The 18,352-nt window shown below is 46.4% G+C and overlaps 1 protein-coding gene across 2 annotated transcripts in view; it reads right to left on the reverse strand.

The window, feature by feature from the left end:
• ZFAT (zinc finger and AT-hook domain containing) overlaps positions 1–18,352 on the reverse strand; it is a 249,843-nt gene that overhangs the window by 147,607 nt on the left and 83,884 nt on the right. For both annotated transcript variants that reach the window (XM_058276079.2, XM_058276080.2), the window contains exons 4-5: positions 5,043–5,231; positions 3,227–3,377 (exon numbers count right to left, since the gene is read on the reverse strand). In XM_058276079.2, the coding sequence (XP_058132062.1) occupies positions 3,227–3,377; positions 5,043–5,231 (340 nt within the window). The remainder of the gene's footprint in view (positions 1–3,226; positions 3,378–5,042; positions 5,232–18,352) is intronic.

Consider the following 18,352-nt stretch of genomic DNA (forward strand, 5'->3'; position numbering starts at 1 on the left):
TTCCCCCCAAGGAGAGTGGATCTGATGATGATGCTAAAAGGGAAGTGTCTTTAAATGACAATTTTTCAAAACAGATGATAATATCATATTATGATATTATCTTTTAACTCTCAAGCACAAGCCACTATGATTGTGAATGGATGCACAAAGCTGCAATCCCCACATGATTCCTATTAAGTTATTTTATTCCAAACGTTCCCTACTCAGTGAGAGAAGTACTCTCTCACTCATCCACTATTTAGAAAGCAATCTCACAGAGCTTTAAAAAGTCCTATCCCTTGATCCAGTTATTACACTTCTGGGAATCTATCCAAAAGACAAAATGCAAAATTCAGATGAAGGTGTTCATTGTATCATTTTTAACGATATTTAAGAACTAGAAGCCACTTAAAAGTCCCAACATAGGGAACTGGTTTGTTGGCCTGCTGATTGCTTTCACTCATTCATTCATTCATTCAAAAAAGCATTCTAGGCACTGGAGCTACAATAAGGAACAAAAACAAACACAACCCTGCTCTCATCAAGCTCCCCTTCTGGTGAGAAGGATGGGCACCAGCCTAATCATAAAAATGACAGATAATGGACATCGGCTCCCTGCTGTGAAGGAAAAGGGCACAATGCTCCAAGAGCCTGGTGGAGGGCAGGCTGGCCCGTCCACGGACAGAGAAGGCCTCCTGAGCACTCCTCACGCGAGCAAAGAGCTCAAAGCATAAGAGTTAACTTGGGCAAAGGGGAAGGGAAGCATTCCAGGAAGAGGAAAGTGCTCCTACAAGAAGAGGTCTGAAAGTGAGAAAGGTCCAGATGGCCAGAGCTGGAGCAGACAGCTGGAGCATGGAGGAAGAACCAAGGGGGTGCTTGGACGGAGCTGAGGCTGGAAAGGTGGCAGGGGCCAGCCACGCAAGGCCCTGAAGGCCAGTTCTGCTGCATGCAGGGTGAAGGCTTAAAGGGTAGCAATCGGATGGGCATTTGGAAAAGATCTCAGTGGCTGCAATTTCAAGAGATGAGTACATTTACATTATATTATCACAGAATTATATAGCACGTTGCTATAAAACAAAGATCCATGGCTGATTTGAGTAACAAAAAAAAAAAAAAACTAAGTATAATGTAAATAAGTTTTAAAAGCAAGATACAAAATTGCACATAAAATATGGATTCAATTTTACAAAATCCATGTGCTAAGAAAAGGCTAGAAGGAAGTATATTAAAAATATTAATACTTGTTATCTTTGGGTCAATGAAATTACAAACGAATTTTTTCCTTATAGTTTTTTGGACCTTCTAAATTTTCTATATAATAAACATGTGTCATACCTATTACAAGAAAAGAATAATATAATCTCAAAGTTTTTATCTGTATTTTACAAAGCAAAATCTTCATGCAAAAAAAAATTACCTTTCATAACTATTTTATAATTTACACAATAAAATATTAATAAGAACCCATGATACTGGGAATACAGCTTAGTTCTGTTGATTAAATATTAAGTATATTTACCTGTAACTAGATTAGCATGAAACTGAACCCCTCCCCAACAGACCTTGAAATACAGTGAAGATAATTAAGGTCTACAAATCACCCTGAGTTGAGACACAGAATGATCTTCAGATTTAATTCTATTACAGATTGGCCAAAGGGGTGAATATTTTTACAACTTCATCAATAAATTCATTTGCTCACATTTACAAGAATAGAGGACTGAGGCTACCAATTAATTAAGCATCCCACAATGATATTATAATTTAATGAGCGTCTGACCTGTGCCAGACACTCTACATATATCCTATTACTTATTCTCACCACTAAGCTACATTCAGACTCTATTAAACACTCTGATGGCTGATGTATAGATGCTTAGAGGCAAAATAACTTGTGTCAAGTTACAACAGAATCAAAGCTTCATCAGAGCAGGGGCTGGGTGTATCATCTTCTGTCACATCACCAATCCCTAGCACCTAATAGGTGCCAAATTTATTGAGCTGAACCCAAGTGGAAGCATCAAGAGCCAACCCCCAGGTCTGCTTGACTCTAAAGCTTATGCTCTCACTCATCTCCCCTCTTTCAGAAACAGAGGGAAATCACAGGCAGCTGTCCTTTTCTTTGTTTTCTCTTCCAGCTGAGAAAAATGTTTCTGGTCTCAAGTGGTCAGATCTTGCTAATCGACTTCAGCAGGTACATATCAGAGCTAAAGACAGTGAATCTGGGGAGGGCGTGCAGAGACAGATGCTCCTGTTCACAGCGGGTGGGGGCCTGCCCTGTGTATCTGGAGGACAGTTTTCAATGTTCATAAACTGTCAGGCACTCATTTCCTTTGATACAGAAACTTCAATTCTAGGAATGTATCCCACATAATGCCTTGAGAAAGTATGGAAAGATGTACCAAAATGTTCATCCAACATTGTTCTTCATTGCAAAAACTGGCTACACAGCCTAGAGTGTAGCCATATAAGAGCAGCCACAAACTTCTAAAATGTGTACTGAAAATGAAAGATTTTCAAGGTGTATTAAGTTCTAAAAAAATGTAAGCTTTAAACATTGCATTGATTTTTCTGTAAACCTACAACTGCTCTAATAAAAACAAACTAAAAAAATTAGTGCATTTGGTATTTCACTTTAGAAAACAACTGTAATAAAGTTAAAGCAATATTGGTTAGTATATCATGAAAAAATTATGGTGGCCAATGAACCAAACTGTGAATAGTATTAACCTCTAAAAGGAGGAATTACAGGGTGCTTTAATTGTACATCACGTGGGATGTTTGAACTTTCTATAATATGCACATGTTACTTTTGAAAGTAGGGGGGAAATAAAGAATGTTTTTCACTATAATATGGTAAAATGTGAAAAACACATGTCTGGTACAGCTATAAACATCAGCAAAGTCACTAAGAAAGACCCTGCTTGGGGGGTCTTTTATTAAGGTTCTTTTATTAAGGTTAAACATTGGTTGCTTTAAGTAAAATGTTCTAACTCCAATAAGCCAGTTGGCGCTCAGTTCCAAAACAAAGTTGATCAGCCAGGCATTTCACCAAACAATTCAAGCTTGGCCAATATACTAATGGTTATAACAGAGAGGTTAATTCTTACACTAAACCAAGAAACCCATATCCTTTATAAGTAAGGTTGCCAGCAGTCCTGAAGACCCAGCAGGCTGGTCCTTCTTGCCCTTCTGGAGTCCCCATGGCCAGCCTAGGGCTGGAGTTACACAGAACCACACGCTTTACCTGCTGGACTTCATGGGCTGCTCGTACGGCGTCTGCTGAATGGCGTACTCCTGGTACCCTCTTCGATGCGCTAGGTCCACAAAGGTGGTCTCGGGACTGGCTGCTTCTGCTTCTGGGGGTCCTGCTTCCACTGGAACGATCTTGGTAGCACCTGACATTGACGCAAAGGCCCTGCTCATTATGGAGGCACCAACAGGGGCCCTGATCCCATCTGGATGAAGGGGTGGCCTTGGGAAATACATATTCCTTTACCACATGGTGTCCATGCAAGATATTTATTATCCTTCAAGTTGAACATTTAAGTTATTTCCGTGTGTGTGTGTTGGGGTACTGGTGGGAAATGTTTGCTGATAATTTGCCAAAATGTCCTCTTGAGGTACATTTTTACTTCACCTACTTATCAAAATAAAATTTTAAATAATACACATGCAGAAAAATTCACATATGTGCACAGTTACTCAGAAGGTTTTATACAGGACCATATGCTAAACTTCAAATAAATTCAAAACTGCATTGAAAGCATGGGATAGAGGAATAAACTGTGAACTGGAATTTAAGCAACCTCAGGTCCAGTCCCCAATATGCTATTATAACATCTCTGGGACTCCATGTCTACCCCATGGATTGAAGAATTTGGGGCAGACAATCTCAAAGATCACTTTACTTCTGCAATTCCATGACGTGCAATAATTACAGACCTTTTCAGCAGTGCACACTTTATGTATGTGCATACATACATACATGTGTGTGTGTCTACTGCATTTTAAAAAAGGCTCCAACCTACCCCTTTTTACTGTAATAGCAAGGGTAATTCATTATACTTTTCACCTCCACTTAACAAAAATCTCAAAAAACTACTGCTAATTTTTAAAAACAAATGTGGAGATTTCTCTAGAGACAACTGAGAGTAGGAAATTCTGTTCTGGTATTTTCATTTTTTAAGAATAATACTTCTATACAGTGGGGTGGGGAAGACCAGGTGACTCTCCAGAAAGTTCTTCTTGTCACGTAATTCTATATGGCTGAATCTCTACTGATCAACTTCCTCTACATAAGTATAAAAGAAACATTCATTCAGAGTTTTCATTTTAAATAATGAGTTACTATTTGCATTGGAAATAGATGCTTAGGCTATAAAAATATCTTAAAATACTAAACCTGACTTTTAAAAAATTTTACAGCTATTACCACAAACAGAAAAAAATCTATTATACTTTGGAATTTTCTATCATAAACTGTTATTTGTCTGAAGTGACCCTTCTTAAATGAGGCCTTTTTAATGAAAGAGAGAATGACGTATCTACCAGCTATTCCATGTGAAGGAAGCAGGAGACGAGAATGTCCCGTATTACAGAAGATTTGATGAACACTCTAAAAATACAAGAAAGAGGCCAGGCGGATGGGGATTTGGAGAAGAAGCCTGCACTGGTCTAGCTCAGTGGAACGGAGCTTCGGTGTGGGACAGTGATTGTCCTGAGCGAGGAGGAGCCCTCAGGGTGAGCTCTGGCCACTCCTTCCTAGGCAGCTCTAGGCAACCAGTGGGGGCACTAGCGGACACTGTGGCGGCAGCAGGAGCAGCAACCTGCACTACCTCTCCAGAGTTGCGTGCCTTTTGGTTCTCTTCCTGTAAGAATCGGCAACAGCCCTGGCTGTAAGGAGGTCTGCTATGCTCCCAAATCAAGGGGGAATTAAACAGAGAGCCCCGATGGGGACGTGACCACGGGACCGCAGTGTGCAAGGCCGGGGCCTGGCCCACTGCTACGTCGGCCCTGCCGAAAGGTTCTCCTTCTGCCACCCCCCCGCTTGCTGCGGTCACCTGGAATTGCTTCATGTGCAGTTAAAACCACACTTATGATGGGTTTCTTCACTCCAGACGTCTGCCCAGCGTCCTTTCCCGAGGAGATTTTCTGGACTTTCTCAGTTTTCTGGGCCCGTGGTCGTTTCGGGGCCTTTTCTCGATCATCTTCCTTATACTTCTTTTCCAGTTCAATATCAGACTCATTACCTAAGTAGCAAACACCAAAGATAAATAAAATATCCTTTTATATCAATGACAGAATCGGAGAGCAATTGTAATCCTCCACGGGACAGTAAGGAAATACATATGTTAGGCCCACTGTGTCACTCCCGGCACTATCTTCGGCTCGTCGATCTCTCATTCAATTCAATAAATATTTACAGAGCCCCTACCATCTAGGCACTGGGGATACACTGTTAGGTAAAGCAGATATAGTGCTTTGCCTTGAGAAAGCCTAGAAAAGTGCAGAACCATTAATAGATAGTACTGCAGAAAAGATACGATCCCCAAGACGTATAGTCTAAGAAGGAAAGCATTCATTTACCACCATGTATTGACTAGCGTGCTGGTACTGTGGATAGACAGAATGACAGGATGCAGCCCCTGCCCTCAAGGCGCCCTGCAGTCCAGTGGGAGACACAGGCACGCCCCAGCGAGCGCAGTCAGGGACCGCCCCCTGTGCACTAGGGGAAACGAGAGGGGTGCGGGATGATTATGGGAGGGATAGTAGAGTCTACTTCAGAAGTCAGAAAAGGCTTTAGGGGAAGGTTATCTTTCAGTTAAATATAAAAAGCATGTTTGCCACGTCATGCTTGGAAAGTGGCATGGCAGAGGGGGGCGAAGGGGTGAGTGTGACAGAAAATGGCAGCATGCCATCCTAAGAAGGGAGAGCAGAGGTAAGGAGTAAATGATAGCCTGGCATCTGTGCAGCCACAGCTTTATGAAGCAGGGAGATACAGAAAACATCATTGGAGGGAATAAGAGCTAGATCACAGAGGGCCCTGAATGCTCATGAGAAGTCCAGAATCTTCCATCAGTCAGTGCCAGGGGGCGAGACTCAAACGCTCATGGGGCCCGGTCCCACCGTGCACATGTGGGAAGCTGGCCATGTGGGCTCAGGGGCAGACAGTGGAGCCCCGGCCCAGCTCTAGCCGAGGCCGCCCTGCCACCACATCTGCTAACAGTTCAAAGGGAAATTGGAAATCCACATTTCCATGAAATAGTCTGATTTTTCGAGGCCATTTTCTTTAAACAATATGAGAGCCAAGCAAAACATGTCTGGGGCCGCGTCTGACCTGCAGCGGTATATCTGCCACCTTACCTTGGGAAGGCAAGGGTAAGCCATGGAAGATTTGCATATCAGTGAACAGCTGGTCTGAATTTGTGCTTTAAATTTTTGTCTTAAATTTGTGCTAGTGCTGTAGAGAATGAACTGAATGGACAAACACACTGAAGAATGAACATCAACCACAGAGAAAAGAGCAGCTAACTTCACATGGCTAAACTCAACACCAAAAACAAAAGCTCGCTATCAAAGTGAACAGTGAAGGAGCACTCCTTGAATGTATGCTCTCCGAGATTCCTAAGGAGAATCAAATATAGGAAAGGAGTGGAAAGAAGCTTTTCCCTTCTTAGAATCACAGCCACAAAACCTGAAATAACCTGCCCAAGAATTGCTTCTTCAGAACTTTATGACAAGTACACAGGGAATGATTCCACATAGTCCTTTACCAACAGATGAGTTTCGGGGACGGTGGGTGGATGGATGGGGGGGCAAGCAGGCAGGCAGGCAGCTGTGGGGGCTTGGTAACGCGCTGGAGCATGCTATTATCAGGGAGGTGAAACTGGAAGCATACAGGAACAGCAGAATCTAGAGCAGCAGGAGAAGCCAAGGGGAGACAGCTGGAGGCAACAGGGAAATCAGCTTTTTCTGTGGTTCACATCTACCTATAGCCAGCTCTGAGCACAGGTGCCCAGTGAACGCCCAAGGGACAAGATACAAAGAAGAAGCAAGCAGAAATTCCCAGGGAGACATGCCGGTGGAAGGAAAACTCTCAAGATGGGGCAAGGAACGAACCTGGCTAATGGGCAGACTGATTAAAACAAACTCTCATTTCCTATGTTCTATAAATGAAGGTCTTCCAGGGCGCAGCCCATAATCCAGGTGCTTGGATCACTTTTAGACCCAGCTGAAACAGTTTTAGGAAATTTTGTAACTGATTTGAAATGGGCCTTGACTGAGCATGGTATCATTAGTGTTAGCACTAAATATGTTCACATCAAACTGAAAAAAAAAGTGAGTAGATGAGTTCATGAATCAGATAGATCCGTGCACTGTTCTCCAAGGCCAAAGGGAAGAAGTCACAGATCATGTATCTATCCCTCCAAGAACAGGAACCGAACCCCACAAGGGCCAAAGGATGGGACAAAATGCATGATGTCCTGTGTCGCTGCCAGGGCCCATGCTTTGTGGCACTTGATTTACATCCTGCTGGCTTTATTTTCTAAAATAGCTGTAATAAAAACATTTCAAAGGGTCTACAAATTTCCTGAGTCATAGAAGTTCTTTATGCAGCCTTCATGTTGAATGATACAAATGCATAAATAACTACAAGATATTCCAGAAGCAATAAAGAGGTAGAGACAACATATTATGGGATTTTTAGCTTTTAAGATGATGCTTCTTTATAAAAGAATTCACCACGAGATATATTTCAATATATGGAGGACATGACAGGAATAGATATGCTCACATTAAAAAAAAAAAAAGGCAAGAACTAAAGTTTGCCGTAAGCCTAGCCCAGGTTAAAGGTGCGAGCTGACAAAGCACATGCACACACGTATGCAACACACGCTAGGCTGCCCATGTGAAGAACTGAAGAGGTCACAGGCACGTTTCCCCCACACTCTGCACTGAAGAGACCATATTGCACCTGCTCCAGGCGTCATCTGTCAGGACTTCACTGGGGAGCTGACAGCGTGAGGACAGTGTGTGTGGCACGATGGCCTGGAAGTCATGTCAGACTGAAAACCACTAAAGCGACCCGAGCTGGAGAGGCAGAGGAGAGAAGACGGTACGAGTCGCCCCTCATGCCATCGTAACAGTTCCCACTTCCATTTCCTTGCCTCTGGCTGCTTCACTGTGGTCCTTCTTTCTGGTATCCCAACCCCAACCCCTTCTCCCTTGTGGGGACTGGAACTGCTGGCCTGTCATCCCAGCAGTCCCAGGGCCTCATCTTGGCCCGTGGGGCTCCAGGGAAGGCTTTTCTTCCCTCTTCTTCAGCTGGGCATGGCCGCGTATGGTGACCGGGACACAGGCCATGGCCCAGCACCTAAGAGAGGCCAAGGAGAGACCACAGTCATGCCCCCAAGGCTCAGGGAGGAGAAGACAGATCCTGGGAGCTGGACAGCCAGCCCTTAAGTGGGACCAGCCCTGGAACCACTGCTCTCCAGGCAGCTTGTGACAACATGGAAGAGAAATTCTCACTTGCAAGCTTGTTTCTAACTAGACCTACTAAAGTATCTTGCTGACACACTCTTCAACCACTCTCCACCTTGACCCTAGAGTGAATCATTTAAAAACCCAAATCTGATCCTGTCACTTTCTTGCTTAAAACCCTTCAGTGGTCCCCTTCCCACCTCCTGTAGGCTAACAAATTTTCCCACAACCCTTGCAGCCCAAAAGTGAGAAGGAGCTAATGTGGTGGGGGGGGCAACCGTCAACCAGTGAGGAATGGAGGCAGTGCACAATGGTTCTCGGCTCCTGTCTTAGGTGGGCACTTCTGGGAGACATTCGGGAACTTCTCGAGATTCTGGAAGAACTGAACCTCCGCTGCCGACAGCAGTGAGCCCAATGACAAGTCCTTACCCGCTGTCTTCCTTCCCTGTCTTCCTCCCTCACTCCCTCACTCCTGCTTCCTGGGATCACACCCAAATAAACAGCCTGCAGCCGAGTCTGCTTTTAGGGGAAGTCAGACCAAGACACCCCAGGTACATGTTCCAGGGGCCTGTCCTTTATCCATTCCCCATGGCCTTGTGCAACAGGATCCACGGCCGTGGCTGGCTGCACGCCACTCCTGACGGCTTTTTTTTGCGTTTAATATTTTCTAGTTTATTGTATGGGTCTCCACCCACTGAGATAACACACTATAACAAGATGAACACTTTCATATTTGTCAATGTATTTTTTTAAAAGATTTATTTTATTTATTTCTCTCCCCTTCCTCCCCCCCACCCCGTTGTCTGTTCTCTGTGTCTATTTGCTGCGTCTTCTTTGTCCGCTTCTCTTGTTGCCAGTGGCTGGGATCTGTGTTTCCTTTTGTTGGATCATCTTGTTGTGTCAGCTCTCCGTGTGTGCGGCACCACTCCTGGGCAGGCTGGGCGCTTTAACGCTGGGCGGCTCTCCTTACAGGGCGCACTCCTTGCGTGGGGAGCTCCCCTACATGGGGACACCCCTGCATGGCAGGGCACTCCTTGAGCGCATCAGCACTGCACATGGGCCAGCTCCACACGGGTCAAGGAGGCCATGTTGTAGATGGATGCTCTAACCACAGGGCCAAGTCTGCTGCCCTGTCAGTGTATTTTTAAAAGGTCCAGAGGAGTACTCATCAAGTAATAATAGTTACTTCTAGGAAGTGGGAAAAGAAGATTGGAATTAATGTAGCTTCTGGTCAAAAGGAACTTTAGTCTTATCTATAATGTTTTAATGCATTACAAAGAAATATATGTCTGTATTATTTATTTAAAAACCAATATAAATTGAATTATGCTACATTTTCTATTAGAAAGTGACACAAATACATTGTAGAAAAATTGAAAAAGACAGAAAATAAATGGAAGAAAAAACATTAATAGTTTTACTACCAAAGATAACCACTGTTACATTTGATATATTTACTTCTACTTTTTAATATTCATGGTTTTCAGTTTTTAACTTAGGCTTAGATATATGCCATATGCAGGTTTGTTTTTTTAATTCACAAGTTAAAAACTGCTCTTTATTTCCTATTGCCAGGAATATGGGAAAAATTAAAATACATTTATTTATTTGTTTCCTTCAACTTTTTGAACCTTAAAAAAATCTACAGAGAAAGAATAGTATGATAAACACTTGCAGTTCCTTCACCTGTATTCATCAGTTCTTAATATTTTGCTACATTGCTTTATCTATCTGTGCTTCTTTACTAGGAAAGTTATAGGTTTACAGAAAAATCATGCAAAAATTACGTAAAATACTGAGTTCTCACATACCACCTTTTATTAACAACTTGCATTAGTGTGGTTGTATTAGTCAGGGTTCTGCCAATGAGATGGCCTCCTGCACTGAGCCGAGAGGCATGCTGGCGGGGGCTTTTCAGTGCTGTGCAGCTCCAGCCTTCAGCTCATACTTGCCAGGGCCTTTCAATAAGGGGTTTTAAAATAGTCTCCTGCTTCTCTGAGCTACTGCCTTTTTAAACTTTTCCATTTTCTTTCCCCAGCCAATGCTACAATCAATAACGACAAGATGGGCTTCTCTGGCTCTCCTTCTTGCTGAGTGCAGTCACCACTGCAGAGGGGCCGGCACGCCCAGTGAAGGGCCCTCTTAGTGGACCTTGCAGAAGAGGGAGCACTCGTGCTCACCTAAGAGTCAGAGGGCTGGGGCTGGACACCATCTACCCACTCACCACCGCTTACTACAGGGCATTGGAAAGTGGATTAATCTCCATTAACCCCAGTTGCCTCATAAAAGAAAATAAACAGACCTTAAAGGGTCACTGTGAGAATTAATTAAATGCCACAGTTTACGTGAAAGTCCCCAGCACATGCTAAGCCTCCCCTCGATGTTGATCTTCTCTACCTTCTTCTGGAAACATTTTTGGAGCGCTGCCCCTGGAGACTCTGCAAACCACACTCCACCTGCCAGCCACCCTTACACATCAGTCTCAGCGGTCAGGAGCAGATGAGAGGTCGTCTTGGGAGCGGAAGTGGCTCCACCTCTGCTCCTGGCACAGCCTGGGACGACTGCCGGAATGTTCCTGCGTCCACACAACCCTTACAGAATGAATTCCGAGTGAAGCAAGAGCCACAGCTGTCTCTGGAGAGATGTGTGAGAAAGCCCCCACGCCCCTGTTCTTGAAATGAGCAAAATCCTCCACCTCTATTGGAAGTGTTTGAATTCTTTCAATCCAAAATATGTTTCTGTGTTTACTTTTGTTCTGCTTTTATTTAAGATTTTAACATTCCTGCCAGGCAAATTAAGTGAACACATAACATAAGGTACTATCAAGCATTATTAACAACAATAATTAAGATTATAAATTTCTTGGGCAGTGATAGAGCAACCCACTAACAACGACAACAAAAGTTCTGGTGTTAATCTACACCCCCTTGACGGGGACCATTCTGTGCAATCCCCTGCCATCAGCAGTTACTGCCCAACCATTAGATGGAACTGCCTACGCTACTTGTCAACCACTCTGGGAATAGGGACCCCACCGCGCCAAACCCAGACACTTTGTATGGTGATGTGCTTAGAAACAAGCAGCTCCAGGGAGATATGGGCAGGCTCTGCACTGCCCTTCCATCAGCTGTGGGCCAGTGGAAATACCCCACAGACGGTCTCATTCCACAGCTGCCACAAGCTGCCCCACTTCTGTGAACGTCACCGCAAACAGGAATTCTGAAGAGACCCACACTGCTGGGTGGCCAGGCCAGCCTCTTCGCTTTGTGCGGAGGCAGCAGCAGGAGAGTGGCACAAGGCTCAGCATGGTTGTAAGCATCGCAGCCAGCATCCCAGCCCACCCATCCTCTTCCCCAGTCCCTGCCTCCACTCCAGCCTCCCACCTCGGTGTTTTCAAACGTGATCTGAGTGGCATTTGCTGCATGCCTGGCTTCAAGCCTCTAGAAGTGACTATGAGTTCATCACTAAGGGTGGCATTGCCTGAATCACTGGAAGCCAAGAGAGAAGAGAGCCCCATGAACTTACCAAGAATGGCCCCAAAAAAGTCCCTGGCTCATAGCCCACACTCCCCACCTAAACTTTTCCAGCCATATCCATTCTCTGGGCACCCTTTCAGACACCCACTCCTTACCCAAAGCCCCTTCCTCTGTACCTAACACTGACAGAACCTAAGGCAAATTAAACTGCCAGGCTCTTTGGACTCAGTTGCTTTAACTTGCAGAACTGCACTTGGCTTCTGACAAAGGGGGACTAGAGCAGTTTGATACGGTTTATGAATTCTGAAAATAGATATTGGATAGTGTTTGTAAATTGGTCTGTACCTGGGTGTGATTAAATTATGATTAGAGCTTTGATTGGGCCATGTCAGTAGGATGTTGAGTCCCCACCCCTTTGGGATAAAACTACACAGCAGAGCAGAGAAGTTTTTGGAGTTTTGAGCTGGAGCCCAGGAAGTAAGCACATAGACCAGCAGAGCTGCTGAGCCCAGAGAGAATGAAGCCCTGGGGAGAGAGACACAGCAGGTAGCCAGATAGTCCACAGCTGGCCTTGTGGAGAGAGGCAAAGCCTAGAGAACCTCATAGTCTACAGTTGACCTTGTGGAGAAAACAGACGAGCTAAGCCCAGAAAAAAATGAGCCCCGGGAAGAGAGGGACCCAGGAAGCCTGAACCCGGGCAGACATCAGCAGCCATCTTACTCCAACACATGGCAACAGACTTCAGTGAGGGAAGTAACTTATCCTTATGACCTGGTAACTGTAAGCTTCTACCCCAAATCAATAACCTTTATAAAAGCCATCTGATTTCTGGTATTTTGCATCAGCACCCCTTTGGCTGACTAATACAGGGACCGAGTCAACTAGGGACAGGATTCAGGCCTGCCTCTTCAATTTCTATGCCTCCTTGCTCCTGAGCCACTCCTTCATGCAGCTAGGCAGGTGTTCATCCCAAACAATGCTCTTCTGAAAACAGAATGTCCATCTCTACCACCAAGTTCAACAACTCTCTACGACTTCATAAAATATTCACTTTGTAATTTCTCTCTTTCTCTTACATCTCCCACATTTTCTTAGTGTCCACCTTCATATAAAATATTATTACTGCATGAAAGAAAGAACTATTTATCTGGAAATTACCTAAGCACTGCAGAATTTGTTTTTTTACGAGCCACAGGTTACTCAGCAAATCCTATGGAACACCAAATGTTCTAGGCACTTGTGATACTTTAGTGTAAAAAATATTGAGAGATCCCTGCTGGCTGGAGAGCTCCATTCTAATGGGGAGAGACAGGCAATACACTTAAAAACATAGCAAATAAGTAAACTCTATGGTTTGTTGGATGGCAATGATAAGATATGGGGTGGGGGGCAGGCAGTCAAGGGAGAAGCCAGGCTGGAGGGCTCAGGGCTTTGGGCAGCAGCAGAGGGCTGGGTGTTTAAATGGTAAGGTCTGACCTAACACACACTCCTCAGGGTGATATTTTGTGGATGAGGAAAGTTACCATTAATGGCTCATTTATTTATCCATTCACTTGTTTCTTATCTGTCTGCCCCAGGAGAATGTAAACTCAATGGAGCTTGGCAGGATTTAGCCTACTCTATTCAAAACCCACCGACACAGCCGGGACTCAGGAAATATCCACTGAGTGGAGAAAGGAAGGCCTCGAGACTCACAAAGCGGGAGAGTCAGCCATTCCTTAAGGAAGTAAGGCGTGCGGTCCCTTGTCACTTGCCCTGAGCAGGGCACTGGGCACCCAGAGGAGTCAGCCCGTCCCCACCCCGGGAGCACGCCGGCGGCCCTGGTGACAACGATGCCACCCCTCGTCCCTGCCCCGGCCACGCGCAGCCCACCGGCCTCATCTCCATTTGTCTCCTTTAGTCTTAGTCTCACTAAGCCTTTTATACAGAGAGGGAAACCACAGCCCAGGAGGTGAAAAGCGGACATGCCCGGGAGACCCTCCCCAGTGGGTGCAGATCCAGCGCCTCGCCCACCCTTGCCGGCCTCAGATACTGTGGGGGAGAAGTTTAGAGAGAGTGCCCAAAGGGACCAACTGAACAGTGGCACTTCACGGTGGGATGAGGCGGTGGCCAAGCAGCAAAGCCTCCTGCTGTCTTAAGGCGGCCGAGAGCATGGCCTGGGCTGGCGGGTGGACTGGGTTTCCCACAAGCATCCTGCTCTCTCCGGGGGAGGGTGCTCTGCCTCACAGCAGGCCAGGCACTGCAGTATGAGCACAGCCTCTAAGCACCTGTCCCCTTGGTCCAGCACTCTCCGAGTGGTGGCCCTGGCCCACCTGTGCCTATGGCTAAGGAGGAGGAAACAAAGACAGGCTTTCGCTCCATGCACTCTCAGCCAAGTTCCCATCAGCTGCAAGAGGCCACTGGCTCCTAATTGCTTTGTGCCAACAGGAGGCCCTGTTCCAACACTGCTGCCCACCTGCACCAGTGGACGCTGAGCAGTCAGTTGCACAGTTGGCGCAACAGACTGCCACTCAGCCCTCTGCGTCCAGGCCAGGCCTTTCAATCCCATGACAGATGGCTGATGGCATGCACGCTTCTTCCAGCCCTGCAGCAAGGCCCCTTGCTATGAGGAGGCAGTTCTTGGAAAGTGAAGAAAGCGAGAGTCTTCCTTCTGTTCAAACACCTGCCATCCCTGCCCTGAGATGGACTAAGCCCTCTGAGAACAAGCAAAGCCAGCCATAAGCTGCTCCCCTGACATGGCAGGACAGAGAGCAGAGTCCGAGAAGCACAGCTGAAGGCCAGCTCTTCCTGATGCCGTCGGGGCATCTGGGGTCATCTACCGGCCCTTGTTTCTAAGAACACCCGGTGACGCCCTGGGCCTAGCCAGACTCCTGACTGGAATGCCAGCAAGTCGAGATCTTTTCATAAATACATCCAACGTGGAAAACAGAGATGCAGAGGGATGCAGGGGGTTGGGGGCAAGATGCAGGGCAAACCCCCTATCATCTAGATACTGTGTTCAAGATGGGCCATCTTCCAAACACCCTGCTTCACGGTCATGTGATAATTGCACAATTACATCTGAGGTATAATTGTCAAATTATATTAAATCTCCAAAATATCTTCGCCGAGCTCTAGAAAGCCTCTTTAACAGAAAACAGGGATTAATTTTAGTGAAATTGGGAGCTGAAGTCTGTCCAAGATGCTTAAAAGGCAGAAGAACAACCTGCAGTTCCAAACTGCAATGTCTAGCAGTGGTCTGTCTGATTTTTTTTTTTTTGTCAATAATCATGAAAAGAAGATAAACTATTCTAACATGATCAAGCCTTATTTTCTAAGTGGTACTGCTAGAATTTGCATGACACTGACGGTAACAAGCCACTGTACCTCCAGTATCACACACAGCAAGCCTTTGTAACAGACCTGCTATGTTGCACCTTTTACCTCAGTGGCCTTATGAACATGTTTACCTGGTATTCAAGGCCCTTAGCTGACGTCCTCTTGTCCAATAAATTTCACATCACGTCACTTCACGTCTGAGTTCAATTGTGATCATCAATGCCTTAGGCTGGTGGTTTTCGAACTTTTCTTTAGCAGCAAGCCCTTTTGCAAGTAGACTCTTTAAGCAATTTCAATATAACAACAGATACAAGAGCATGACCACGCTGGTTCAAGTGGAGGGGTCCCTGCTGGCCTCCCCCAGGCCCTCTGAAGAGCCCTGGGATCAGCTTAATGACTGTGTCAGGATGCATGAGGCACCCAGTCAAGGGCCACTTTGACTGAAGGTCACTGTTTGAGAGGGCAGGGGACAGAACTCAGGATTTGGAGTCAAGGGCACAGCTCAAATAGCTCTGCCATTCAGCTGGGTGAGTGTGGCCCTCTCAAAACTCTCTGCTCTGCATCTGCAGAATGAGTCACTGGAAGGTTCAGATGAGGGAACAGATGCACTACACACTGGCCCAGTGAGGCACCCCCAGGCGGCCCTCGGGAAACAGGTGGGCCTGAAGGCTCCACACCTGGAGATGTGTGTGCCTGTGTGCCTCCCGTCTAAGGCAGGGTGGCCTTGGGCTTGCACTTCATTTATACTGATAAAAGAAAGCTTCCCAGAGCGCCTGCCTCCCCACACCGCCTGGCTTATGTGTTTTGCTGAGTTACCAAGGTTCTAGGAACTGTGACTTTTAATTTCTTGACATCTGTGCAATATTGCTTTTCAAACCAAGCACATTAGCATAATACTTTATATTTCATTTCCTTTTTTGAAAAGATGGCGTTTTAAAAAAGTGATGACTCTGTGCATCGTGGAAGGCAAACATTAGAAGGGGAGCAGATGGGCACGAAGGGTGTGTGTGCCCCCCAGGAGCGCATCCGTCCCCTGAGCTGAGGCGCAGCCCACCCGGTGGGGGGAACCTGACTGTAAAGCTGGAGGCAGCGACTGCGGCTGCGTAGGCCCAACGCATGTGGTCCCTTGTAAGGGCAGAAAAGGAGCAAAACGTCAGTGTCGCTGGCGATTGTTCTGCAGTTTCCCTTTGTCCCTCCAGGCCCACCCAAGGCTGGCCTGTAAAGATCACAGGGAGCCTTCGGGTCCCAATGGGTTTGGCCAACAGAGACGCCATGAAGAAACCAAAGGGAGGGGGAGAGCAGGGGGCAAGGCCACGGTGACTATCAGGAGAGGTCTCCCTTGGGGTCTGGGGACTGCGCTCTCCCTCGCCTCTTTGCCTAGGGCAGTAATGACATCCTGCTCTTCCAGCTTTCCCCGGGACGGCCCGGGGTTCAATGCTGTACCGGAACCTGCCCTCGCCTTTATGTCTGGGCCTGCATTGAAGCTCCTGGCATTGCCAACGTGAGCATGCTGCCTGCTTCTCGCACGGACCCTGATGCTCCACTGGGCAAGCCCCTTAGTCAGCCCTGGACAACTCCTCTTTCCATTCCCAATCCCACCTTCATTCCCTCCGCTTCCGACCCCCTCCCACTGACCACCTTCTGCTGATACTGCTCATGCCCAGACACGAGGCACAATTCCAAAACCAACCAGCTCTTCCCCAGCTTCACCTCCTTTCATCTCCCTGCACCATTCACTGCTGCTCACTCCACATCCTGCTCCTCCTCCTGGAAATGCAATCATTTCTTCTTTGCTTTCTCATCTCTCTGGATGCCCCTCAGCAGCTTCTACCTTGGGGTTGCCCTTGGGGTTTTATTCTTCTTCTATCCTGTCCCCTGATGGCTCACCCACTCTCCTGCCCCCCAGCCACCGGTCACCCCAAGGCAACAGCTCTAAACCAGCAGGAGTGCTGGGCCCACACCCAAGTGGGGGGTCTCGTCTTGGCATCCCACAGCCTAGCAAACTCCACCCGTGAGCTAAACTACCTCATCCTCTTTCGCCAAACCTGCTTCTCCCCCTGGGTCCTTGAGATTGGCAGGGGTACCACCAGCACCCCTAGCACCCAAGCCAAAGCCTAGGAAGCTCTCATACCTCCCTCTCTCTCCCATCCACTCCGATCTCCACCAGATGCTGTAAATCTCACTTTCTCAACATTTCTAGAAGATGGCCCCTTCCTTCTGCTCCCACTGCCACTGCTGAATTCCAATCCTGTGTTATACTAACTGGACTAGGACAAGAGCCTCCCACATGAGCTACATACACGCTACTTGTGATTCCCCAACAGTGTATGATTGGTTGACTCTATTCCCTCTTCCAGGGCTGGCATCTGCACCCCTCCCCCCCTCCTCCCATATGCCCCTCACCTCTTCATCTGCCCCACTCTTTAGAATATGATGCCCATATGGCCTTCAAACCTCTGCCCAAGCTTACAGTCACAAAGCGCTCCCCACCCACCACCATGCCCTCCCAGGCTGCTTCAGAAGCACCTTCACTGAGCTCCCTGAAAGACCCCACGTCACCTCAACCATGCTCTTCACACTTAGCCAAAGCATCACTGTTGTTTTCTGCCAGTGTGGATGGTAGAGGTAATCAGCCAGAGATGAAATGAACTGACTAATGATTTAAATCCAGGAAATGCCCTACAGTAACAATCAGGCCAGTGCTTGCTTGACCAAACAACTGGACACCAAAACCTAGCTAAGCTGACACATGAACTTAACCATCAGCGAGCTGCTTTAGGAGGGAGTCCTCCCTTGCTTTCCAATTTTACACTCTTAGACAGTGGGATTTGTGTCTCTATTTTTTACCTTTGAATTTCCCACAAAACTGTACAGAATAAAGTGCATGCAATACTATTCAAACGAGTCTTACTGAATAGCTAAAGGACAGATGAAGAGTTAAATGTAAACTCAATCACACATTAGTAGAAATTAGTTCACATGCATTCATTTATAATTAACACTGCACTAATATTCTAAAGTACCTATTCTAAATTGCCTAAGAACTAATTAAATCTCAGAACACCCCAGGGAGTAAAGTGTTATCAACCACATTA

This window comes from Dasypus novemcinctus, chromosome 14 (genome assembly GCF_030445035.2).
Source record: "Dasypus novemcinctus isolate mDasNov1 chromosome 14, mDasNov1.1.hap2, whole genome shotgun sequence".
NCBI lineage: Eukaryota > Metazoa > Chordata > Mammalia > Cingulata > Dasypodidae > Dasypus > Dasypus novemcinctus.